We start from the raw sequence: 25694 nt of genomic DNA on the forward strand, positions 1-25694 counted from the left end.
ACCGGACTACCCTTCAATATTTGGGGGAGGTGATGGCGCTCCCTCCCCCAACATATCTACGTAAGTGTTCCAGTAAGTAAGTGTTCCAGTTTGCAAACATTTTTTGGATGCCAAACGTCCGACAGGGCTTCCGTGGCTTCCAATGGCGGGTAGGACACTCCTGCAGCCAATTGAAAGCCATACCTTGGTTTTCAAATGGTTCCTGGAGTCGAACGGACTCCCAGAATGAATTAAGTTCAACAAGCAAAGTACATATGTACTCTCTCTCTCTCTCTCTCTCTCTCTCACACACACACACACACACAGAGAGAGAGAGAGAGAGAGACACACACACAAAATTCTTTTCTAATAGCACAAGCAGTGAACCCGTGATTCCTTAACTGCTTTAAGCAATCACGGTCAAGGATGAAGGAATTAGCATTATAAGAACATCTTCAGAGTTACCTTATTAGTCTTTCTGCAGCGAAAACAATACATAATATTCTGGCAGCTTTAAGACTATCAAAAGTATTGTGTTATTGTGAACCACACAACATTTTAAAAGATGCCTGCAGCCATCTATAGTGGGACTGTAGAGAGGTAGATCAGAGGAATAAGAAATGCAGGTAAGTGCATTGTTACAGTAACAACCTCTAACAATTATATTAACTGGGAGAGGGTCCCCATGGCAACACTGCCTATGAATTGCCCATTGTGACTCTGCTTTTAAGTAAGGCATTGACTTCACTGTCTACTTTATACTCCCACAGGTTGCGAATAAAATAAGAAACCAGTTCAATGGCTCCTAAAAAGCCACCAGGTAAGTCCCTTCGGTTACTATTTTCTCTTCACAAGAACACAGAGATCTGCTGACTTGATATGTTCCCTCCAGTACATTGTACTGTAGACACTTGACTTAGCTGAGATATTTCGGGCTGTTGCTTGATGTTTATTTTTATGTTGATCATCTCATCTCATCATATAACATTACTATACTCATGCTGTCTTTATATAGACAAGCCAGAGAAAGCTGAACCACCCGCAGGAGACAAGGCCGCAAAAGCACCAGGTCTGTATGCTCACTAGCACATGGAGGAGGAAGGAACACTAAAGGAAAGTTGTGATGGGGCGGACCAGAGTGAGGACAAGCATCTTCTATAGGTCCAGGGCATCCACCAAGTCCAACTGAGGAGCAATGAACTTGAGCTTGTGTCCACCACCTGCTGCTGGCAGTGAACAGTCTCAGCTTGAAATGAAAGCTCTCCTTGATGGGCCCTTGTCCTCACTACAACTCATCCACTGCTGCAGCCCCTTCCACTTACTTGATGGAGAGCAGCCAGACGGAACTCCACAACCCCAGTCTTCCCATGAGTATGCTGTGTCCTTTTTCCAGGCCGGGGTAACAGACACATTGAGGGTGTCCAATCCACTCTGCTAGTTGAGGATCAACTTCTCGACGTGAAGTCTCTCCTCAGCTCTACCTTTCACTATAAGAACATTATGCTTAGTGGGTAGAGTGGGACACTTAATCTCAGGGTGATGGGTTTGAGCCCCACATTGGGGAAAGATTCATGCATTGCAGGGGGTTGGACTAGATGACCCTCGTAGTCCCTTCCGCCTTCGTCTATTATTCTATGAGAACATAGCAAGAGCTTGCTGGGTCAGACCAAGGTACTTCTGGTCCCGGGTGATGTCTCTTCATGCTCCTGAGGCCTCCAGACATGGAACACGGGCAGAAAAGTATCTTCAAGAAGCAATACTTCCATGCCAGATATCTTCATCCACTTTACCTTCCAAGGGTCTGGCCCCCTGTCATTTCACAGTGGAGCAACCCCCCACCATGGGTTTAGGAAGCTGACTGCCATATGTTGATCTAGATGGGTTGCCAGAGATTATAGGGAATTTCTTGACTGGGGTGGCACTGGGATGTTGTCTGTTGATGGCTAAAGCAGAATTTTCTCTCCTCCTGTCCATCAAGGGGAACTAACACCTTTGCAGGAAAAAGTGAAAAAGTTCTTCGAATCTTCATATTCCCTGTATGTTGGCGCAGTGCTTGTGATGGGCTCCGTTATAGGGGCAATAATGCTGACCTATATGTGTAAGTTCCAGTCTTCTAGGAAAATATAAAAGGGTAATGGGCAGAATTACAATTCACTCTTGCTTGCTTCATTTCAGTGGAGACCTTTAAAAGGAAAGGATAGGTTCTGGTCTCCACTAAGCCCTTTCACCTCCTGATTTCAGTTGGTGAGATAAACTTTTAATGTACTCTCTCCCATTGAAACCAGTGGCACCGTAGGATTGTCCCTGAAGAAATGCTCAGAGACTTTTAACTGGTTGTTAAAAAAAGGCAAAGGACTCCAGACAGTTAAGTCCAATCACATACGACTCTGGGGTTGCGGCGCTCATCCCACTTTACTGGCCGAGGCAGCCGACAGTTGTCCACAGACAGTTTTTCTGGGTCAAGTGGTCAAGCATGATTAAGTCACTTCTGGCGAAAGCAGAGCAGCGCACGGAAACGCCATTTACCTTCCTGCTGCAGTGCTACCTATTTATTGACTTGCACTGCATGCTTTCAAACTGCTAGGTTGGCAGGAGCTTGGAGTGAGCAATCGGAGCTCACCCCGTCACGGGGATTCGAACCAGCGACCTTCCAATCAGCAGGCCCTAGGCTCAGTGGCTTAGACCACAGAACCACCCGTTTCCCAACTAGTTCTTCTGGGAGTTCTTCTGGAATGTGCCTTGCTCCTTTGTACTCAGGCGATTAACCCCTTCCTTGGACGAGCACACTGCAATCTCTACCATCTGTTGCGGCCCAGGGTCCTCAAATCGTAGAAGTACCCAAAGCAGCTACACTACCTCTAGGATGAAGCAGGTTGGGGGCCAGACTGTTGTTTTTCGGAACCTGTAGAAAACCTTCCTAATGTTCATGGCCCAGCGTAAATATGTGCATTCAGCTGTTCCTTTCTTGACAAATCTGGACTGTGAGAGTGGGGTGGACCCAACCCTGGTCAGCCAAGCCAAGCCCACCTGGTGGCAGCTATCCTGCTACTGAAAGAGACTCTGTCAGGGGGAGGCAGGGGCATTCCGTGGTGGGAGTGGGGGTGGCTGCACTGGGTGTCATTCCAAAGGGGGGGGGCAAAATGCCGACCCCCAATCAGCAGTGTCTCCCAGGGCACACCCTACTCACTGTGTACCGACCCCAGCAGTATGCATCCCCCCCCCCCGGAATCACACCAACTCTACAGGTGGCACATCATGCCCCCGGGACGCGTGACATGACCTCCGGGACACACACAACGTCCCCCGTGGGTGGCACACCCCACCCCCTGGGACGAGTGCCGCTCCAAGTACCAGAGCAGGTTGCTTCACCTCTGGGGGAAGGAGAGCTTCCCAAGGCTGAAATGCTTTCTTCAACTCCCAAGGGTATCAAGAGGCTGGAGTACCCACAGACGTCATGGAGAACACCTCTGTCAAGTGTCAGGTGGAGAGAGGAGGGGACTCTAGGTCTCAATCTCCTTGTCAAGATGAGGTAGCCATCATGTCCATCTCCTGTAAGGGCCCGGCACCTTTGCAATTCAGAATACACACACACACAGACACACACAAACCTCTATCTATCTATCTATCTATCTATCTATCTATCTATCTATCTATCATCTATCATCTATCTATGAAGATATTGGGTAAGATCTTGAGGCTTGAAAATGGACCTTCCTAGAGGAGAAATTCTTCCTTTACGAATTTTGGGAAGTACATTGCATATTGGAACTTATACGACAGAAGTCTCATTCCAAGTAATTTTGTTGTCCCTGAGAGGGGGCAATGACAATAAAGATAAAAAAACAAAACAAATGCAACTTAATCCCTTCCAAAGGGGTGCTGGGGGAAGCAAAGCTATTCTCCCACATGTGTTGAACAACTTTCCCCATCATCACCTTTAGATGTTAAGGAAGTGCAAAGGAGAGCCATATTTGAAGAAGGAACGACAAAGATTCTGCAAATGGTAGAAGACACCTTTCCGGATCTTTTTGAGGCAGATGGTAAGTCATATGTTACTTTTTGTCTGCACAGGAGCTCCTTCCACAGCCCACCATTTCTTCTCATTACTCAGTTCAGGGAAGTCGAAGAGGAATGGGAGGGTTGCCTCAAGCTCATTCTATTCTCAACTTCTCCATAAGCATGGTGTGTGTGTGTGTGTGTGTGTGTGTGTGTGTGTGTGTGCCGTGTTGGTGGAAAAATATATTGATATAAGAAAGAAAATTCCTGAATTCCAAGATCCAAGTTTTGGGCAAATACCCATTGGTGAGAGAACCCAGCAGAGATTCACAGTCACAAAATATGCAGCAAATGTCAGACTGAAAGTATAGGCTGCTAGACCTTTAAAATAGGCTCTTCCAAGTGAGTTCCAAAGTTTCCTTCTTCCCCCAGCAAACGAGAACACACACTTGGTAAGTTAAAGAATGATTTGCTTACTAGCTCTTCAAAGCTCAGAGCAATGTGCTTCAGAAAAGGTGCCCGGCAGGGAAACTTAGCGTAGCAACAATGTGGAGGAATATCCTAGAGTATTGGTACAGGAAGTCAAGAGTGGCTCATGAGGAGCATGTGGCTGAGCTTGAGCAATCAGATCAAACCAGGAAAACGTAGCTTAGCAACAATGTTCCTAGAGTATTGGTACAGGAACTCAAGAGGTTGAGCTTGAGCAACCAGATCAAACCTCATCACATACTAAGATTCTCAAGTAGCCTGGGGAAAAACACTAGGCTTGATTACCTATTTCTTCCCAATGTAGCTGAGTCTAGCAGGACAGCATACTCTAAGGTGCACTGAACACCTTAATGCATTATTTAGAGTTAAACATGTTGGTTATACGAGGCTGATTAACCTACGTTTTGGAGTTGCAGAGTTGGAAGGGATCACAAGGGTCTTCTAGCTCAACCCCATGCAGTGCAAGAATCTTTCACCCAATGGGGGGTTCAAATCCACAACCCTGAGATTAAGAGTCTCATGCTCTACTGACTGAGCTATCCAGAAACTCCAGGAAAGGACTGCAGCTGAGTGGACGTGCAAATGCCATTGTTGTTGTTGTGTTAAAAAACGCCAAAGTTCAATTTTCAGCCTCTCCAGGCAGAAGTGGGAATGACCTCTTTCAGAAGTCCTGGAGAGCCATTGCTAGTCAGCACAGACAATTCTCATCTAGATTAATGAATGGTCTGATTCTGTATAAGACAACTTCCTAGGTTCCTATATAAGAAAAATAAATATTAGATCTTGAGAAACATGGCGGTTCAGTATCTGTACATGGCTGTTTGAGATTCCTCCCAACTTCAATTGTTGCCACTCTCTTAGATATCACAAAATTCAAGAAAGCTGAGAATATATCTGCGGCAATATCCGAAGAGAAAAAGAAAATCAGTGAACTACAGCAGGCTATTAGTAAGTTACTCTGAAACCACTTTTATCGGTCAAGGTCAAGGTGCCAGAACCTTTGAGGCAATAGGCGATTTCAGAACCATTGGGATGGACTTCCCTTTTCCATTACAGGCTAGAATGGCATATTCTGGTGCCAATCCCGTTTTGAAATATCAGTCAGATTAGCACAGCTGGAAACAGAGAATGGGTAGCTCTCTTCAGGTGTTTTAAGTGAGCACATGCGCAGAGGGCTGTAGGGATGAGCATACTAGCTCTGGCCCACTGGGGCTCTTCCCTGTGAAATTGCAGGGTGACGGTCTCAAGCTGCGAACCAGCAACATAGGGAAGGTCACAAGTTCTCTGTGTACAATGTACAAGTTCTCTATTAAGTTCTCTATTAGGTACAGGATTTTAAATAATATGGACACAGTCAAAAGGCCATGTTGTTGAGCCTATGAGGGCAACAGCTCCATTACAGTGGAAACCTAGCCAGATGGGCGGGGTATAAATATTTATTATTATTATTATTATTATTATTATTATTATTATTATTATTATTATTACGAATGTCTGGTTAATCCCACAGTCCTTTGAGGAACAAGCAAGTGCATTAGCATATCTGATGAGACACTTGTCCTGAGGGCCAAATACTGAACCTGACTCATGAATCAATGACCAGTCCCCACATGTCCTCCTTTCCATGCTAAGGGAATTCATCCTGAGCCTGTGAAATAAGAAAAAAGTATTTTCTTTCCCATCATGTACAGCTTTTGTTTCCTATATTTTTTCTTTCCTACTGTTCAAATGGTGGGTCGTTCTAGGTTTTTTGGTATATACTCTGTACTCAAAAACAGTTCTGAAACTGTCTGGAAGGAATTGGCTACAGCAAGGTCAAATTTCACAGGAGACCTGGCAGAGCTCCCTTGCACCTCTCAGTCTGTGTCTGGTACTTGGGCCTGTTGACCCAAATCTGTTAGAAAGCTGGCTAGTGATTTTTTAATGGGTGCAAAAAGAGAAAGAGGGAAGGAAATGAATGGCACTTCTCAGACCAAATAAGCTATGCGCAGATCCCTGAGCAAAGAAGTGATATGCTGACAAGGCCTCACTCCTGTCAGCAATCATGCTGCAGCATTCAGCACCAACTGCAGGTCAAGCACGAGGGAAGCCTCATATAGAGCATTTTGCAGTACTCCAGTCTTGAACTGAGCAAAGTATGAACTGTTGTGGCAAGGAATCTTGGTTCAGGAATGACCAGACCTGTTGAACCAGCTGCAGCTGGTAAAAGCCACTTCTGGCCATTGGGGCATCTACCATGGCCCTGTCCTCTACCTTCCCCCAAAAGGGAACATTGGCAACGGCCCATAGCTGTTCTAATCCAAAGGGGCCAGAGCTGCTTTCTTTAGGAGTGGTCACACAACTGCTTCTTTCAATGCTGCAGGGACCACCCCCTCATGCAGCAAAGCATTAACCACAATCTGGACCCAACCAGTCAGCCCCCTCTGATAGATATGATAAGCCAGGAGGGATTGGAGTTGAGGGGCGATGGGGTTGGATGCATTGCTGCCAGTACCTTCTCCACATCAGCTAATTGCATAAGGTGAAACTGATCCCACTAAACATCCTCTATAGAGGCACTGGGTTCTTCAACTGGAGATGCAACATTTGGAGAAACAAATGCACTCTGAAGTTGAAAACTTTATCCTTTAAGTGCGTAGCCAGTGGGTCCTAGTGGGTCTTTGAGGACAATGCTAGATTTTCTTCAGTGGGGGTGGTTCCCACACCCAGGGTGCTCCCAAGGTGCTCCCAAGCACTGATATTCCCCCTAATATTAGTGTTTTAAACCCTGCAGAGTTCTACAAGCTGGCTTCTACTACAACCTCACTTGTCCTGTCTCTCATTTTATTCCTCTCACATTCTGGGCATTGCTCAAAGGTGACATTCGCCACAGGTTACGTGAGGAATGGATTGTTTGGCATGGAGCCCTATATTTATTTGACTTCATTGCCACCCCAAGGACTTGGAAACAGTGCATACAATACTGCGAAAGGATGAAATACAATACAAAATTGTTATGTGTTGAAAATGATGAGGAGGAGGTGAGCAGATCATGCAATAAATTCTTAAGGGACAATGGAGGGGTGTGACTTTGGGGGTAGATTTCAGCGTCTGCCGTGGTTGTAGAGACTGATAAGGGACAAACATGAGACCTGGGAAACCGGGATTTGAATCCCCACTCTGCCATGAATCTTACTGGTCAGGACTGCCTTTCATCCTAACTTACCCCACGGGACTGTCGTGAGGACAAATGGGGAGAGGAGTAGGGCATGCAGCACCTTGAGCTCCTTTGGAGGAAAAGGTGGCATATTAGTTTTAGTATTTATTTATTTATTCCATTTATTCCTTTATCTTAAAAACCCAGGGTAGTGTACAACATTTTAAAAAATTACATATTTTTCAGTGATAGAAACACAATAGTTCAGGATACAATTGTATGCGGAGACCAGGAATAATAAGACCTGGGAAACCGGGATTTGAATCCCCACTCCGCCATGAAGTAATAAAAAAGCATGCTAACAGACAGGTTATTAAGAATAAAACAATCATCATAATAACAGTCCTCTCCCCCACACTTTTACAGGCTATAGATTACTTTACAGCCTGGGGAAAGAGGAATGGTTTTGCCCGATGCCTAAAGGCATGTAATGATGGCGCCAGAGAAGCCTCTGGGATGAACATTCCATAATTGGGAGCCACCACAGAAAAGGCGACTTCTCTTTTTGCAATCCTTCTAACCTCTCTGGGACATTGAGGAGGGCCTGAGATGACAAGCACGGGGTATAGTGGGTTCCTAAGGGGAGAGGCAATCCTTAAGGTATTGGATCCTCAGCCATGTAAAGCTTTATAGCACTTCAATTTGGACTACTAATCAGCAGCCAGTGCAGTTGTGCCCTGATTGGTGTTACATGCACAAACCAGCTTGTTCTGGTGATCAATCTGCCCATTGCATTTCTGCCAGCTAAAGTTTCCTGCTCCTCAATGAGACCAAGACCTAGGCATTTTTGCTCCTTCGTTTCCCCCTTATCTAGACTTTCTTCTGTTCTGTGATGTAGGCCTTTGCTGTATCCGTAGTGAAGCCCAGACCGACCGATTATTTTATTGGAATTTCCATGGTAGGCTCAGATTGGCGCTGCTATGAAAAGGGCTTTCGCCTGGATAAACTGTAAGTCCAAACTCCTCCTCATCTGGGAACTTTCATAACCAATAAGTATTTGAAGAGAGCCAAGATGTTTCTGTGTTTATATTGTTCTTTATGATGGTTTAATTTATAGACCAATTCGTTTCCAGAGAGCTTCAAAGTGGTTTACAAAATACAAAAACAATTGCACATGGTTAAAATAGAAAAGAACAAAATTCACGGGCAGGAAAGGTGTGATTAAATGAGCCTCTCACACCACCTTTGTTGCCCAGCTGCAACACAACAACCCTGCAGCGCAACCAGTGGGATTTATTCTCTGGCCGTTGCTGCCACCACCCTTCCACTACCTCCTGCAATCCAGAGGGAAGGGACCTGGGGTGCACCAAAGCAATTGCTTTTCAAGCTTCTCTGATGCTTTACTAGGCATGTCCAAAGTCAGGCCTAGGTGCCTAATCCGGCTGGCCGGTTAGTTTAATATGGCCCATGCAGCAGTTTATATACTGGGGTAAAATCCTTAAAAAAGCTAAACAACTTCAATCCAAAAAAAAAAAAAAAAAGACAAGAACTTTGGTCGGTCCTCATGCACATTCACTTCATCAAATCTGGCCCTCTTAGAAAAATGTTTGGAAACCCCTGCTTCAATCAGAGTGCAAAGGCAGCCCACCCTCTGAGTGTTGGGAATCCTGGAAGCCAAGACCCAAGTGTGGGGTGAGTACTCTTTGATGAGAGCACCCCAGCAGAGATTTAAGATAGCAAAAGAGCAACAAAGAAAAGTGTGGAAATGTCAGCTATAAACTCTGAAAAATGTCCCCTTCCCAGTGAACTCCAAAGTATCCCACTTTCAAAGGTTCTTCCCAACTTCCCTAGCATAAACATAGAGCACACATTTAGTAAGTCATAAAATGACTTTCTGCTTTCAAATCAGATGCTCTGCTACTGAGCTGTGGCACTTGCCAATGGTAGACACACCTCCCACAACCCCTGTTTCCTCTCTGTCTTCTCCTGCTTTGTTCTCTGAATGGACAAAAGACAAAGACTGGAAAATGCTACCTTCAAAATGCTTGGTGGACCTGATTAGGACCAAAAGGAGTGTATTAGGATTGCCCTCTCTGTAAGCTGTGTGTGCTGGGCCTGGGAGTAACCCGAGCAACGCGGTCCAGGTCCAGTCCCGAATCAGTCTAACAGGCCAAGGCAGGACACGAGGCAGGAAACCAGGCAAGGTCAGGCTCAGGGTCTCAGGCAGGTTCTAGCAAACAGCAATGTTGCTCCCACAACCTGGGGTGGGGTCTGACAGCCTTTTTTCTTTGTCAGGGTAACAGCCGGTCCTGATCCCCCAGTGACTCACCTCCTTGTCTCGCCCAAAGGCAAGCACTCCTCCTGCAAGTACTCAGGTCTCTCATTCTCTCAGACCTCAGTCTCTGCATCTCGGGAGGTGTCCTTGGGTTAATGGACCCAGAGGCCGCCTCAGCCTCCCCTGACCCAACTGGTAGTGGAGCAGCTGTAAGTGATGGCCCAGCTTGAAGGCAATGAGGTCTTCCTTGCATCTGGAGCCAGGGCAGGCTCAGGCCCTGACTCGGCCCAGCTGGTGCTTGTTGCAGGAGTACCTGTGCAGACTGGGGCTCTTCAGAATCAGGCCCCAGACTAGGTTCAGATGCCGCCTGAGGCAAAGGGTCTGGTGCGGATTGAGACTCCTCTGGTTCCGAGTCCGAGCCCGAGTCCCAGGCCATCACACCGTGCAACTTTGTCACAGGTGAGGCACTGCCTTGGAAAGGAGGCTTAGCCTGTATTTTTCCACTGGCCTGCAATCTTCCCTTCAACACTCCAAATAATCAAAATCCTACCATTTATTAATTTATAGGGTTTGCCTGCAAGAATATTTCCCCCCTTATTTTCCTGAGGAAAGCACAATAAGGGCTGGCTGGATGTACGTGTTTCTGCAGGCTAGCACATGATTTGCCTTCCAATCAGACACTAATATTAATAATACCCCACCCATCTGCTAGTTTCCCCCAGCCATTCTGGGCAGCTCACAGCATATATCAAACCATAAAAAAGCAATCATTAAAAACTTCTTGATACGGGGAATAAAATGAGACTCATCTGGTGTTGGAGGTAGTGCAGAAAGTGTGTAAGCTCTGACTACAGGGTAGGGCAGAGAGGCATGGGAGTGCTCTAGACCAAAAGAGAATTCTCCTCTGAATGTTACTCCTCTGGGTTACTGGAAAAATAATGAATACATGTGTGGAGGATAGGCAAGTATTTCATTCTAAGAGGTACACAATAAAATAAGTATTCAGACTGAGTAGTTTCTCCTCTCCTTTTTAGCTACTGGGATAGTCAACGTCCAAGAAATAAAGGTCCTGCAAAACCAGATTCGAACAACTGTGTCATCATCTCAAGGGGCTGTGAGAACATTTATGAGTGTTGGCATGATGTTTTGTGCCACGGCCTAAAACGGTGCATCTGCAAAAGGAAACCTATTAAAAAGTGGATGAAATAATTGATAATCTGCACTCTGTACCACCTCGTCATTCCTGCTATTCCGAGGCTGGAAAAGAGCCATTGTTTTACACCTGCAAAGGCTTAGTTAGGCAGTGAAATAAAGTGTAGAAGAATTCAGTAATAGCCCGTGTATGTTTCTTTTCTTTTTAAAATTGTATTTGCTTAACTGAAAGAAACAAAAGAAACAGTCTTCATCATCCATTCATACAAAAGTACACAACAAATCAACTAATAGAAAGGGGGGGGGAATCTAATAAACAGAATAAAGAATATCTTATTTCTTTACATACAACTTCCCATCTACTCCATATTTCACATATTCATTATTAACTTCTTGCAAAACTTGTCAAAAATAAAAAATATAAATAAATATTTAATTATCTGTGGTCTTGATTCTTACCACCAACTACTACAGATTTTATTCGAATGCTACAACATAGTTTAAAAAGGTAAAGGGACCCCTGACCATTAGGTCCAGTCCTGGACGACTCTGGAGTTGCGGTGCTCATCTCGCTTTATTGGCCAGGTCATGTGGCCAGCTTCCGGGTCTGACTAAGCCGCTTCTGGCGAACCAGAGCAGTGCACGGAAACACCTTTTACCTTCCCGCCAGAGCGGTACCTATTTCTCTACTTGCACTTTGACATGCTTTCGAACTACTAGGTTGGCAAAAGCTGGGACTGAGCAACAGGAGCTCACCCCGTCACGGGAATTCGAACCGCCAACCTTCTGATCGGCAAGCCCTAGGCTCTGTGGTTTAACCCACAGCGCCACCCGCGTCCCCTACAACAGAGTTTAGACTGCGGCAATTATTTTTCAAATATATTTTAACTACTTCCCACTTAGAAATGAATACATGTTTTGGTTTATTTTTTATTTTTTCCAATTATTCAACTCCGAGTATTCAAGCTGTTTTTGAATCCATTCTGTCCTAGAAGGAACATTGTCACTTTTCCAATCTGATGCAATAAGCATCCTGGCGGCAACTGCGGCATAAAGGAAGATCTCGCTAACATTTTTGGGAATATCCAGATCTATGATCCCCAGTAGGAAGACTTCTAGGTTGTTGTTGTTCTTTTTTAAAAAAAGCTATATTTAGGATTCTTTTAAGCTCTGAATAAATGTCCTTCCAGAACACCTCTATTTTCCTGCACCGCTACCACAGATGAAACATTGTGCCTATTTCCTCTTTACATCTCCAGCAGGCTCTAGATACATTTTTGTACATTTTAGAGAGCTTCCAGGGTGTTTTTAGCTTGGTCCAGTGTTCCTCGATGTTATCAGGGAATTCTGAAAGCAGATCGTCCTTCAGAGTCATTTGGAAGCAATCCCACTTAATGGGATCTTGAAGGGCTTGAGTGTTCATTTTGTGCCTTGGTTTCCTTCCTTGAAGCCTGAGTTGAGGTATAATCTTGATAGCCACCATGGAGCTTATTAGTTGGTGATCTGTCCACCAGTTGGCAGCACTCGTCATAGCTCTGGTACAGAGCACATCACGGCGATCCTTAGCACGGACAATAACATAGTCTAAGACAGGGGTCAGCAACCTGCGGCTCCGGAGCCGCATGCGGCTCTTTAACGCCTTTGCCGCGGCTCCGGGGCGGAGGCGAGGGGAGGAGGCGCATTTTCTGCAAAGCCATTTCCAAGCTAGAGAGGAGAGGGGGTTGCGAGCTAACCCCTCCCACACTCCACTCGCGGGGGCTGGCCCTTTGCCCCCGCGAGAACAGGGGAATCCCCGGGCGTGCCTGCAACCCTGCCCGCCAATCGGCGGGGCCGGGGAGGCGTGGCCTAGCCCATTTAAGGCCAGGCACGACTGGGGACCGCCCTCTTTGCCCCGTTCCAGCTCGCACCCTCTCCCTTCCTTCCCCTCGCGGTGTGTGGGATTCCACTCCCGGCAGTCCTTCTCTGCCGTCCTCGCTGCTTTCCTCCCCCCCCCCCCCGCTTTTCTCCCTCTCTAGCCTCCTCTAGGCGTGGGTTGAAGCTGCGGCGTCCATTTCTTTAAAGGGCACTGATAAGGGAAAATCGTCGGCGCCATCTTTGTGGGCGCACGTGGGAGTCGCGGGAGCGGCCATTTTGGTTGAGGGCTGTAAGCAGGCTGCATTGAAAGGGGGCATGTAAGCTGGTCACTGTTTTGAAGGGGAGTGAAGAACACACACTCAAAAAAAGGTAACTTGTTAATTTAACGTTTATTTCTATGAGGAGGAGTAATTCTGAGGGGTCAAACAAAAAAATAATAAAAAAGTGTCAAAAAAGTTATTTTAAAATGACGAGGATGACATTGGGCCCTCATTATTAATTATTATTTACATCAGGCACTGATTATGATTTATGGTACACTGGGGCCCTGATTAATTTTCTATGGCATTTTGGGGCATTGATTATTGGGCATAGCAAATTTTGCTATGGGGCCCTCTGATTTCTAATTACGTCCCTCTTTTGGACCCCCGGTAGGCCAGCCATGGATAAAGGCAAGAAAAGAAAAATTTCTGAAGAAAACAGAATGTTTAATGATACATGGACAGAATCATTTGCCTTCTCTACTGACAAGACTGGTTTACCAGTATGCTTAATATGTGGTGAGAAATTTGCAAACAACAAAAAGTCAAATATTGCAAGACATTTCCAGAATAAACACGCAGCCTTTGCTGAAAAATACCCAAATGGAGATGAGAGACGAAAAGCCATTGCAGGACTTATGAGGAAGGTTGATAGGAGCAAAAATAATTTCAAGAATTGGGTGAAGTCTGCAAATTCCACAACATATGCTAGTTTTGTAGCCGCTCAGGAAATAGTCAAGCACGGGAAGCCGTTCACAGTGTTATATTTGTTTTAAATGTCGCAATGGTTTTGCGGCTCCCAGTTGTTGTTTTTTCTTCGGAAACGGGTCCAAGTGGCTCTTTTTGTCTTAAAGGTTGCAGACCCCTGGTCTAAGAGGTGTCAATGGTTTGACCGAGGATGCCTCCATGATGTTTTAAATTTATTTTTCTGTCAAAAGAGTGTGTTGATAATAAAAAGGTTATGCGCTGCACATATCGTCAAACGTTAAGACTCTGTTCTGGTTGCTGTTGCCAATTCCTTCTTTCCCAATAGTCCCAGGCCACAGATCGAAATCTCACCCAACTCTTGCATTAAAATCACGCAGGAGGAGAATTTTATCTTCCTTAGGTGTCTCTGATAGGACGGTATCCAGCTGTAAAAATGTTCTTTAATGTCTTCATTGGCATCTAGTGTTGGTGCATAAGCGCTTATAATAGTAGCCTGTTGGTTTTGTGGTGAGCTTTATTTGAAGGATTGAGAGTCGTTCATTAATAGGGACTTTTGACAGGAGCTTCAAAAGATCGTTTTTGATAGTGAATCCTACCCCATGTATCAATGTTCTTGTTCAGATAGACTTTTCCAGAAGAATGTGTAGCCTCCTTTTTCTTCTTTCAGTTGTCCTTTGCCTGCTCGAGTCTCTTGAAGCGCTGAAATATCAATGTTAATACGTCGCAGCTCTCTTGCAGTGATGGCAGTTCTGCGTTCAGGACGCTTGTTATCTGTCTTATCCGATGAAGTCTGTCTATTCCATGTTCCAAAGTTCAATTGTCTTTTACAACTGCTGGGTGGTGACCCCACTAGGTGCAGGAATCCAGTCAGGAGAAAAAGGAGGCATACTATGTTCAGGGCACCTTTTCTAGCCCCTCCACCTTTTTGAGGTGAACAGAGTGGATCCTAAAAAGGGCTGCTCAGGCGTGGATACAGCTGCCGATCTGCTCAACTGCCTTGTTCCTTGAGTCAGAACGACTGAATCTGTATCCACCGCCCATGTGCCGGTTCGTGACTAGGGGCTTCCAGATTTAACAATCCTGTCCCCGTTACCATTTGCCGATCGCCATGGGACTTTGGGGTTTGGTTTTTCAAATGGGTTTTGGGAAGATGCCTGTGAGTGAATTTGTTTTATGTTTGTAGATCAGTGCACACTGACCAACACACAGTCTTCGCAGTAAGGCCCTGTTCCAATGGCATGAGTAGTCACAACGCTAGTAGATTCTTATCTGCTGCAGCCTTCATTCTCCTTCACAGCCGTTGTAACATACTGCTTGTTATCACCTCCTGTTCTGCTGTTGAGGACTTCTTGGATCATTCTTTGTCTAGCTCCTCCCCTTTGACATTACCATCTTGGGTGACCCTGCTGGGAGTACGGTTTCCCTCACAAGGTTCATGGGAACGTGCAAGCCCTCTCACCATGGCAAGGTGAGGATCCAGTGAATGAGGAGGACTTTAGGAACCTGTCAAGAGTCTTCATACCTCCTTTCCATAGCAGGGCAAGCACTTACTGGGGTTTGAGAAGGTGGCCTCCTGGGCTCCGTGTCAGCCCTTGCACTGCCCTAAATCCAACTCTGTTGAAGGGTGGCAGTGCACTGCAAGCACCAAAGAGGCCTTATACAGTAAAATGTTTCCCCCCCTAGTTGTGACAGTGCAATAATCCTGTGAGCCATTAGATGGCAGTATTTCCAAATTTATACATAGGAGAAAATACACTTTACTGTCTGATCCTAAGATTTTGGGGCTGCATTCCAAAGCACACTTACTGCAGTGAAATGAGCTTAGAATCCTAGAATTGTAGAGTGGGAAGGGACCACAAGGATCATCAACTTAAGAATGTAAAGTGAAATGCCAGTGGACAACAAAAGAGGTTTGAAGAATCTCTCAAGGCAAATCTAAAAAAAATGCAGTATAAGGACAGGGAAACACTGGCCTGCGAGTGCTCCAACCGGAGAACAGCCTTTACCAAAGGTGTCATGGACTTTTAAGACACACAAACTCAGGACGAAAGGGAGAAATGTGCTAAGAGGAAGGCACGCTTGGCAAATCCTCACTGTGATCAACTCCTTCCTGGAAACCTACCGGTATGTCCCCACTGTGGAAGGACATGTGGATCCAGAATTGGCTTCCACAGTCACCTACAGACACACTATTAAGACAGTATTCATGTAAGACCATCTTACTTGGCTACGAGTGATCGCCAAAGAGAGGAGGTTATGTAAGATCTTGGATGGCCCCTTTTGTCTATTGCCCTGTGAAATATACTCAGAGTCGCAAGGTGATTTCATGCTCTTTATTCAGCTCATAGTGGTGAGGAATGAATGAAAATCCCCTCAAAGTATCTGCTTTATATACATTATTTACACAATGGGCTGCACATGATTGGCTAATTCCAGAATTCTACTGTAAGCCAATCAGGTTGTGGATTCACTTCAATCTGGAGCATGATTGGGTGGTTCCTGCCAACCAATCAGACTGCTGCATTGTTCTAGGACCAATCAGACTGCTGCATTCTGAATCCTATTGTTCTAGGACCAATCAGACTGCTGCCTTTTGGATCCTATTGTTCTAGGACCAATCAGACTGCTGCAGTTTGGATCCTATTCAATTCAGTAGATAACACCCTGTGTCTCCCTTTATTTATTCATTTACCATATTTTTCCATGTATAAGACAATGCTTTTAGCAAAAATTGGTTGTAGTCTTATACACGGATAGTGAATGCAGAGGGGGGATGTGCGATTAATGGCAGCAGCAAGCAGGAGATTGGCAGTGGCGATTGGGCAGGTGATTGGTGGCTGCGGCAAGGCCTGCTGGCGATTGGCTGTGGCTGCAGCAATTGAGCAGGCGATTGGCAGCTGTGGCGAGGCAGGCAATTGGCGGCTGCAACAAGTGGGCTGTTGGTGGTGGTGAGCAGGCAAACAATTGGTGGCTGCAGCGAGGTGTGAGATTGGCAATGGCTATGACAAGCGATCAGCAGTAGCAGGCAGGCAGGTGACCAGTTGATGGAAGTCACTTCCCCTGAGCCCCCAAAAAGCTAAACAACTTAATTTCAGGTTAAAAAAAAAATAAGGGTCATCTCATACATGGGGACATCTTATACACAGAAAAATACAGTATTTTCTCACCACCCATGCAAAGCTGCAATCGCATTAGTTGCAAGCCTACTGTACCCACTTACATCAGGGCATTTGTATAATAATCGAGCTTTCATACTAAAGATCTGCTCTGTTCGGAATGTGGTCGGAAAACCAGGAAACTGGCAACCAAAGGTAAGGAAAAGCAAGGCAGCTGTAAGCTATGATCCCTTATTACAGTTGCAACAGGGTTCCGAAACAGCAAAGCAAGAAAACCTCGTCTCCAGGTGAGTGCAGTATTTATACCTTTCGGTTTGGTAGGTAAAATACATCATAGATTCTGGTTACATAGGTAAGGGGTGCAAAACAAGTGAGGTTCAGGTGCAAATACATCTACATTTGATAGGTGAAGTAAGTGTACAATTATTGATAGTATACAAGAGGAGATGTTTATGTCCAGATTCCAGGGAAATAATGGAATTTGGGGTTAGTGTGATGCAATAGTTAATTTTCTCTCTATTACAGGCTTGATTTTGAAGGTGAGCCTTACGAGGAAGTCCCCGGAATGATAAAGAAATCATTACCAGAGGATCCCCCACCGGGGGATTAATTAACTCCATCTTCACTGTTACAATAAAGAGAATGCAGTAAAAAGACATGTTCCTTTTGATACATAGCTTATTTGTTACAACTCAGCATGGGTACAGCTACTCTGGTGTCATAAGAGTGTCATAAAGGTAAAGGTAAAGGGACCCCTGACCATTAGGTCCAGTCGTGGACAACTCTGGGGTTGCAGCGCTCATCTCACTTTATTGGCCCGAGGGAGCCTGCGTACAGCTTCCGGGTCATGTGGCCAGCATGAATAAGCAGCTTCTGGTGAACCAGAGCAGCACACGGAAACGCCGTTTACCTTCCCGCCGGAGCGGTACCTATTTATCTACTTGCACTTTGATGTGCTTTTGAACTGCTAGGTTGGCAGGAGCTGGGACCAAGCAACAGGAGCTCACCCCGCCGGGGGATTCAAACCGCCAACTTTCTGATTGGCAAGCTCTAGGCTCTGTGGTTTAACCCACAGCGCCCCCATGCCCCAAGAGTGTCATAAAAAGGTAAAGGTAAAGGGACCCCTGACCATTAGGTCCAGTCGTGACCGACTCTGGGGTTGCAGCGCTCATCTCGCTTTACTGGCCAATGGAGCCGGCGTTTGGCCGCAGACAGTTTTTCCAGGTCATGTGGCCAGCATGACTAAGCTGCTTCTGGCGAACCAGAGCAGTGCATGGAAACACCGTTTACCTTCCCGCCAGAGCGGTACCTATTCATCTACTTACACTTTGATGTACTTTCGAACTGCTAGGTTGGCAGGAGCAGGGACCGAGCAACGGGAGCTCACCCCGTTGTGGGAATTCAAACTGCAGACCTTCTGATCAGCAAGTCCTAGGCTCTGCGCCTTTGTGTCATAGTCTCCCTATATAAAAATGTCAACGTTACACCCATAGTTCATTTAATGACAATGTTAAGCTTGCCTTTTATTTCCTACATTTTCTTTATTAACTAAATCTCAGGCGATCTCTGATCATTCTGAGGACAATGAGTGAGGTGAATATCTCAGAACATTTTATTACCAGGAAAGGGTTTGTGGTTGGGGAAAGCAATGTTTTTGGAATGTATACAGCATTGATCCCTTTACCTCTTTTGTAAAACAAGGCAATCTGTATCGGAACACATTAATCAACATGTGTGTAAACAACGTGTGATTTCTGCATCAGTCCCAGTTCATACTTCTGTTGGAAGGCACAAAGATGGTACCAGAGCCTGTAAACAGATTTGTTCCCTCTCAGATGGTAGCCTGTTGACTTTGTCTCCTGATGGGAGGTGCTCAGGAAACACAACCACTCCCATCATCAAAGCCCTGCCCTGCCCTGACATGTAGGTTGTGCTGTAGTGTGACAGATTGCTGTCAATTGGGTTTTATAGAAAAGGAGTGACGGAAGCCAAGGTCATCCACTTCGGGATGTGAATAGATGCTAGGAGAGGATATATTTGTTAGATATTATCCTTCCTTCCTCACATTTTGAGTTCAGCAGTGTCGTCCCTTAAAAGGGAAGCTTAAATAGGTTAGTTTTAGTCTTTTAGTTTAAGTAATCCAGGATTACTTAAGGCAGACTGGATTCTCCTGGTGTTTTCCCCCTTTTCTCCCTCTTAAAATAACAAACACACAAACAGTCTTGTAGAAATGTAAAACAAACAAACAAACACACACACATTTACTCACTTTGAATACTTGTTGAAGAGCAACAGATACAGCAGCTTTGTTCAGGCAAGCTGAAAATGGCAATCCATTAAGGAATGCTTAATTCTAGCATAAGATGTAGTCTGAGCATGTAGTTCAGACTTAGCAGATGTTCTCACATTTCTGGCTTGGTGATGAAGAGATGAAGAACAGAGGAAAAAAAGATGCACCCAGGCAGGGAAGATAATATATATAGCTATGCCCTCTGCCTGTCAGGGCCTAGTGGGAATGCCTTTCACAGAGTTCTCTCTAGCAAACTTACAAGAAAATTCTGCAAGCTTCAGCTCCTATCATGTGCCTATCTCCAAAAGACGAATTGTTGGTTTGACAGCATTTTAAATATCCCACAGTCAAGGTGGCAGATGCTTTGTGCGCACAACCGTTCCAAACTCCAAGCTTGCGTGGCAGAGCCTCAGAATCCACACATGACCTCACACATAGGAGCGGGCTAACAGGCCAGCATCAAGCAGGGCAGCTCCCCCAGCAGTTTCCCCATGTCTTCTATGGGCTTTCCCAAGTCCCTTCTCCTGAGGGTCACAGCAGTTTTCATCTCCTGCAAATGTTCAGCCAGGAAAAAGGGGCCGTGAGCTCCCCTATTTAATATGACTGATGGATTTTTCATCCTAGATCAAGAGCCAGTTAAGCTCTCAGGTTCTTTTGGAGAAAGCGGCTATGTCATTCTGATTTGCAATTATTTGATGGAAGAGAGAGAGAGAGAGAGAGAGAGAGAGAGAGAGAGAGAGAGAGAGAGAGAGAGAGAGAGAGTTGCCTTTACCAGCTCTAGAGTGGCAGCAGAATCCAGTGTTTTGCCTATCCATCATTGGGGGATGGAAGCAAAAAATCTGTGAGAAAGGAAAGGAAAAGAGCCACATTGGGAAATGTGGCTCATGTTGGATAATTCCAGCAAAAACTGGGGGGAAAGCAGAAATTGCTGCAGTTCGTATGCTCGTCTGTGGTCAGGATTTGGGAATGGAAATTGGTCAAATGAACATGATATGCATTCTTTCATATAATTATTGTTTTACCCCTCAAATGACACATAACAAATTACCCTTTTCCACTGTTTTGATACTGAAATGAACACAAGTTATGTAAATAGTTTTCCAAGTTGAATAAGTTAAGAAATTTAAACTAAATTGCAGACAGTGAGTTTTACCTCTATGGATGTTGGTGATCTGACACTAACTAAAAGCGAAACAAAAGAAGTGCCATGGTCAGATCACTTCCTGGTGCAACTGGACTTCTCCATGACCCTTCCCCTCTGCAGGGAGGTGGGACCGATTCAGATGGTCCGCCCCCGCCACTTAATGGATCCAAATGGTTTCCAAAGAGTGGTAGGGGATGTTTTATCCCATGTTGATGGCCTTTCAGTGGAATTGCATTTGTATCCCACTTTTGCTCTAAGGAGCTCAGAGTGACTAGCATAGTGCTCTTCCACATTTCCTCTTCCCTGTGAGGTAGGTTAGAGTAAGTGACTGGCCCCCAGTTCACCCAATGACCTCCATGGCTGAGCAGGTATTTTGAAATCTGGTTTCCCAGGTCCTAGCCGGATACATTAACCACTATGCTACAGTGGCTCAGATCCAATCCTCAATTACTTTTCCTCTGGCAAAGACCCAGAGCCAGTAAACCCTGAAGAGTAGACCCAGATGTCACACCCCTGCAATTCCAAGGAGTTATACCTAATGAGACCATTGAACCAGCCATCATCCATGCCTTCATCCATGCCAGGAGTGCGAAGTCTCTGGCTAGGAGCCCCAGTTTGAGCCGTGAGGTCATTTCCCCCCAATCCCACCCACTTGCCAGTGACAAGTGCTGAAGAACGTCAGTGACATCGGCTGAAGAACGGTTACAGGGTTAGTGTGGGATGATTTTGATAGGTAGGAGAGGATATATTAATTGAGTGATTTATCCCTCCATGTGTTGGTTTAACAGAGCTTCAAACTCCCTTCTTTGGAAGCTAAATTAAAAGTATAGGAATTAGGCTACAAAACTTTCTTTTGAGCAAGTCCAGCTAACAAAGTAAGCTGACTTCCCCTTTCTCATCCCACTTACCAAAGAATCAGATTTACTTACTTCATGCATTGGTTCACAGCAACAGTAGCAGTAAAAGCTATGCAGGCAAAATACTTGAATTTCTAGTATTACCAGCTTCAGGCATATGCCTGAAGTTGTTAAGGGCCTTATATACTAATAGTAACACCTTGAACTTAACCCAGTAGAAAATTCACAACACATAAGCTTTGTGTAAGCAAATCAGGATCAGCAAATCCAGAAAAGTAGGGGAACCCTAAGGCAGAGGCTCTCCAGGCAGAGAGAGCTCTTCCCAGTGATTTCCTGCTATCTGATTATTTCTTTAAAAAAGATGGGAAGCAATTGTGCTCCACTGGTGAGCCACAACCCTTTCCTTGAAGGATGATAAGACACAGGGAAACCATCCAAGAGGCTCAAAGCTCAACCAAGACTAGGTATAACTTATTCTAATTGCTTATAACACACTTTGAAAGCTTTACTAGCGCCCTGGAAATGTTTCTTTAAAAATTTACATATATTTACTTATAGCATAGCTAGGTGTAAATAACAGATGCCAAATAAAACAAAAGTAGAAAGGGATAACGGGAACTAAACATATAGGAACTAATTTTCATGCCAAAATCAAATGTCTCAGAAAAGATCTACCCAATGCAACATTGGGAGTGCAATCTGTAATTAATACAAATACCATAGACTTGAGGCAGAGACTGAATGGGTCAAGTTACATTGGAAGGAGACCTGAAGAATGCAAATGTCTTCTCTGAGGGCATGTAATTATGGAGAAGGCAGGTGGGTGCTGATAGATAATGAGGACGGCTGTTGCCAGCTTTGGGAAACTGAGGGCGGTCTCCGCTTCCCCCTTCCTGCCACTCATCTGCCACAAAGTTCCATGCCTCCTCCTTCATCAAAGAACAGAGTTGTGAAACCATCAGGCAGAATTCGAAAGAAACACGCAAGCAGAGGTTCATTGGCAACAGCAGTCAAACACCTCACTATTTTTTGATTCAGTGTATGAAATTTAGCTCCCTTGGCACCCACTTCCTTGCCTGGGCTCAGTCCCCATGGCTCCCAAACTCACTGTCATCTAACTTTCCCACCAACAGCACACATTGCCACAGTGCCACATGAGGTTTTCCCTTCAGTGTTTGCTTCCCAGCTCTGTAGCGTGGGTGCAACAAGTAAGGGGGCTTCCCCTGTAGAGTTGTGCTTTGTCCCCCTGCCTCCATGGATTTTCTCTTTGGGTCTCCTGGAATCAGCCATTTTATCAGACTGTCTCTCTTGGAGAAATTAGGAAGCAAAGCTCATTCCGTCAGGCACCTTCTTACTCTGTACTGTGTGCCAGCTGGTCATTACAAGAACAATTGTTTAAGAATTAGTGCCTGAGCTTGATTTCCCCCTCTTCCTTCCCAGTGCCTTTCCCTTTGTGTGTTGTGGATTTGCTGATTTGCATTTAGATAGCAAGCTCCTGAGCAGGAACAGTCCTGTTTGGGCTGATTCTATGTAACCCACTGGGGTGTATAGGATGTTAGGGAAGGGTAGTACCTCTAGTGGGGGGACACATTGTGCTCCTTATGGGATTGTTTGTCCCCCTTTGGTCCCCACCCTGCACTCAGCTTTCACCTGTGGCTTCTAGAAACTGTTGGCGTGCAACAACAGCCAGACTCCAGGAATGGGTTTGACTGACTGGCTAAACTGGGTGAAACTTATTCTGGCTAAACTGGCTAAACTTATTCTGCATGCAAAGGCAGGCTCTGGTGGACTGAGCAGACCAGACCAGCAGTCGGTCCTATGGTTAAGATGGTGGTTTCTGCATGTGCTGTAGAGGGAAGTGAGGTGCAGATGGGGCTCATCCACCCGGGAAGGGAGCCCATCTGGGAGAAGGACAACTCTGATCCTAAACCTCCACTGTCTTGAGTGATATATTTGTTTTTTAAAAAAAATATTTTTATTCATTTTCAACAACATAAACAATAACATAAACAATAACAGAAACATACATAACAAAAACAACAACAACAAAAGAACACAAACTAACACTAATGTGACTTCCCCAAACCTCCCCTTCACTGCATCCTTAGTTTTAAAGTGTTAATTCTTAGCAAACCTTTGATCAATTTCAAAACTCTTTTTCCTTAAGTTTTTCTCATATTTCAAATTTAACCGCTATAATTCTATATCTCATACCTTTTGACATTTTAACATTCCGAAATTTTACAACAATTCTTAAGATAGATTTTAAACTTCCTCCAGTCCTCTTCCACCGTCTCTCTCCTCTGGTCACGGATCCTGCCGGTCATCTCAGCCAGTCCCATAAATTCTGTCACCTTGATTTGCCATTCTTCCAGAGTAGGTAGTTCTTGAGTCTTCCAATACTTTGCCAGTAGAATTCTTGCCGCTGTGGTTGCATACATGAAGAATGTTCTGTCTTCCCTTGGTACCGTTTGGCCGACCATGCCCAAGAGAAAAGCCTCCGGTTTCTTCACAAATGTCCACTTAAGGATTTTCTTAATTTCATTATAGATCATCTCCCAGTAGGCCTTAATCTTTGGGCAGGTCCACCAAAGGTGGTAAAAGGTTCCTTCACATTCATTACATTTCCAGCAATTATTATTGGGCAAATGATATATCTTTGCTAGCCTGGTTGGGGTCATGTACCACCTATAGATCATTTTCATTATGTTCTCTTTTAAGGCACTACATGCCGTAAACTTAATGTCTGTGTTCCATAACCTTTCCCAGTCTGCAAACATAATCTCATGACCAATGTCTTGTGCCCATTTAATCATCGCTGATTTTACTGTTTCATCCTGTGTGTTCCATTTCAGCAACAAATTGTACATTCTAGACAGAATCTTAGTATTGGGCTCCAATAATTCTGTTTCTAACTTTGACTTCTCCTTCTGAAATCCTACTTTCCTGTCTTGCTTAAACGTCTCATTAATCTGCTGGTAATGTAACCAGTCTCGGACTTTAGGTTTCAGTTTCTCCATACTCTGTAATTTAATCTTTTCACCATCATATTCTATGATTTCACCATATTTTGGCCAGTCTGGATCCATATTGAGTTTTTTTACCGCCTTGGCTTCCAGGGGTGACAACCACCTGGGGGTTTTATTCTCCAACAGATCTTTATATCGGTTCCATACATTAAACAATGCTTTTCTGACAATGTGGTTTTTGAAACCTCTATGCACCTTTACCTTGTCATACCATAAATATGCATGCCAGCCGAAATTATTATCATATCCTTCTAAATCTAAGATGTCTGTATTCTCAAGAAGTAGCCATTGTTTCAGCCAGCAAAAAGCTGCTGCTTCATAATAAAGTCTTAAGTCCGGCAGGGCAAAGCCCCCTCTATCCTTTGCATCTGTTAAGATTTTGAATTTTATTCTGGGCTTTTTGCCCTGCCAGACAAAATTAGATACATCTTTCTGCCACCTCTTGAAACAGTCCATCTTATCCAAAATTTGCAGTGTCTGAAATAAAAACAACAATCTCGGCAATACGTTCATCTTAATAACAGCAATTCGGCCTAACAAGGAAAGTTTCAACCTAGACCATGTGTCAAAATCTTTCTTAACTTCCAACCAACATTTCTCATAGTTATCTTTGAATAGATTCGCATTTTTACATGTTAAATTCACCCCCAGATATTTAACTTTTTTGTTATTTCCAAACCAGTTTCCCTTTGAAAATTCTCTTTTTCCCCCAGCGTCAGATTTTTCCCCAACACCTTTGTCTTTTGCTTATTTAATTTAAAACCTGCCACTTGACCAAATTCTTCAATAAGTTCTAAAATTCTTTTTGTACTGGCTTCAGGTTGTTGCAAAGTCAGAACTAGATCATCTGCAAATGCCCTCAACTTATAATGCTTTGTTCCCAATCTTATTCCTTCTACCTGCTGATCCCTTCTGATCATATTCAACAGTACCTCCAGGGCTGATATAAACAGTAGAGGGGACAATGGGCATCCCTGTCGTGTCCCTTTTTCTATTGGGATTTCATCCATAACCATACCATTCACAATTAGTTTAGCTCTTTGTTCAGAATATATAGCACCTATACCATTTTCAAAATTTTGGCCTACCCCCATCCCTTGGAGATTCCTCTTCATAAAACTCCAACAAATGTTGTCGAAGGCTTTCTCCGCATCCACAAAAATCAGAACTGCTTTTCTATTAATGTCAGACTCCAACAATTCCAGAATGTCTATAATATTCCTCACATTGTCTGACATATGTCTCCCAGGGAGAAAGCCTGTTTGGTCTTTATGAATCTCCTCTTGTAGCACTTTTTTGAATCTTTTTGCTAAAATGTCTGCAAAGATTTTGTAATCCACATTTAAGAGTGATATAGGGCGGTAGTTCTTAACTTGATGTTTCTCAGTTTCTGTCTTCGGTATAAGTGA

The 25694-nt window shown here is 44.6% G+C and overlaps 1 protein-coding gene and 1 long non-coding RNA gene across 3 annotated transcripts; both read left to right on the forward strand.

The window, feature by feature from the left end:
- Positions 1–743: 743 nt before the first annotated feature.
- LOC309377707 (uncharacterized protein) lies at positions 744–11203 on the forward strand. 2 transcript variants are annotated; one of them, XM_081925399.1, is made up of 8 exons: positions 744–799; positions 995–1048; positions 1958–2077; positions 3921–4019; positions 5326–5412; positions 7321–7484; positions 8499–8608; positions 10910–11203. In XM_081925399.1, the coding sequence occupies exons 1-8, from the start codon at positions 778–780 to the stop codon at positions 11082–11084; spliced, it is 831 nt and encodes a 276-aa protein (XP_081781525.1). In that variant the 5' UTR covers positions 744–777; the 3' UTR covers positions 11085–11203. The 2 variants fall into 2 exon arrangements, with proteins under 2 accessions (XP_081781525.1, XP_081781526.1); XM_081925400.1 differs by lacking the exon at positions 1958–2077.
- Positions 11204–12905: 1702 nt separating this feature from the next.
- On the forward strand, positions 12906–13660 carry LOC309377825. Its single transcript, XR_014171696.1, has 2 exons — positions 12906–13250; positions 13536–13660. It is a non-coding gene; the product is annotated as an uncharacterized lncRNA (long non-coding RNA).
- Positions 13661–25694: the final 12034 nt, after the last annotated feature.

Source organism: Podarcis melisellensis (assembly GCF_964234715.1).
Source record: "Podarcis melisellensis genome assembly, chromosome: 9".
NCBI lineage: Eukaryota > Metazoa > Chordata > Lepidosauria > Squamata > Lacertidae > Podarcis > Podarcis melisellensis.

What these genes read in the sequence shown, in the direction of transcription:
- LOC309377707 (XM_081925399.1), top strand. Translation starts at nt 778, where the DNA reads ATGGCTCCTAAAAAGCCACCAG. An exon ending in AATAATGCTGACCTATATGT is followed by an intron (nt 2,078 to 3,920) that starts GTAAGTTCCAGT and finishes CATCACCTTTAG; the next exon opens with ATGTTAAGGAAGTGCAAAGG. An exon ending in TTGAAAATGATGAGGAGGAG is followed by an intron (nt 7,485 to 8,498) that starts GTGAGCAGATCA and finishes TCTGTGATGTAG; the next exon opens with GCCTTTGCTGTATCCGTAGT.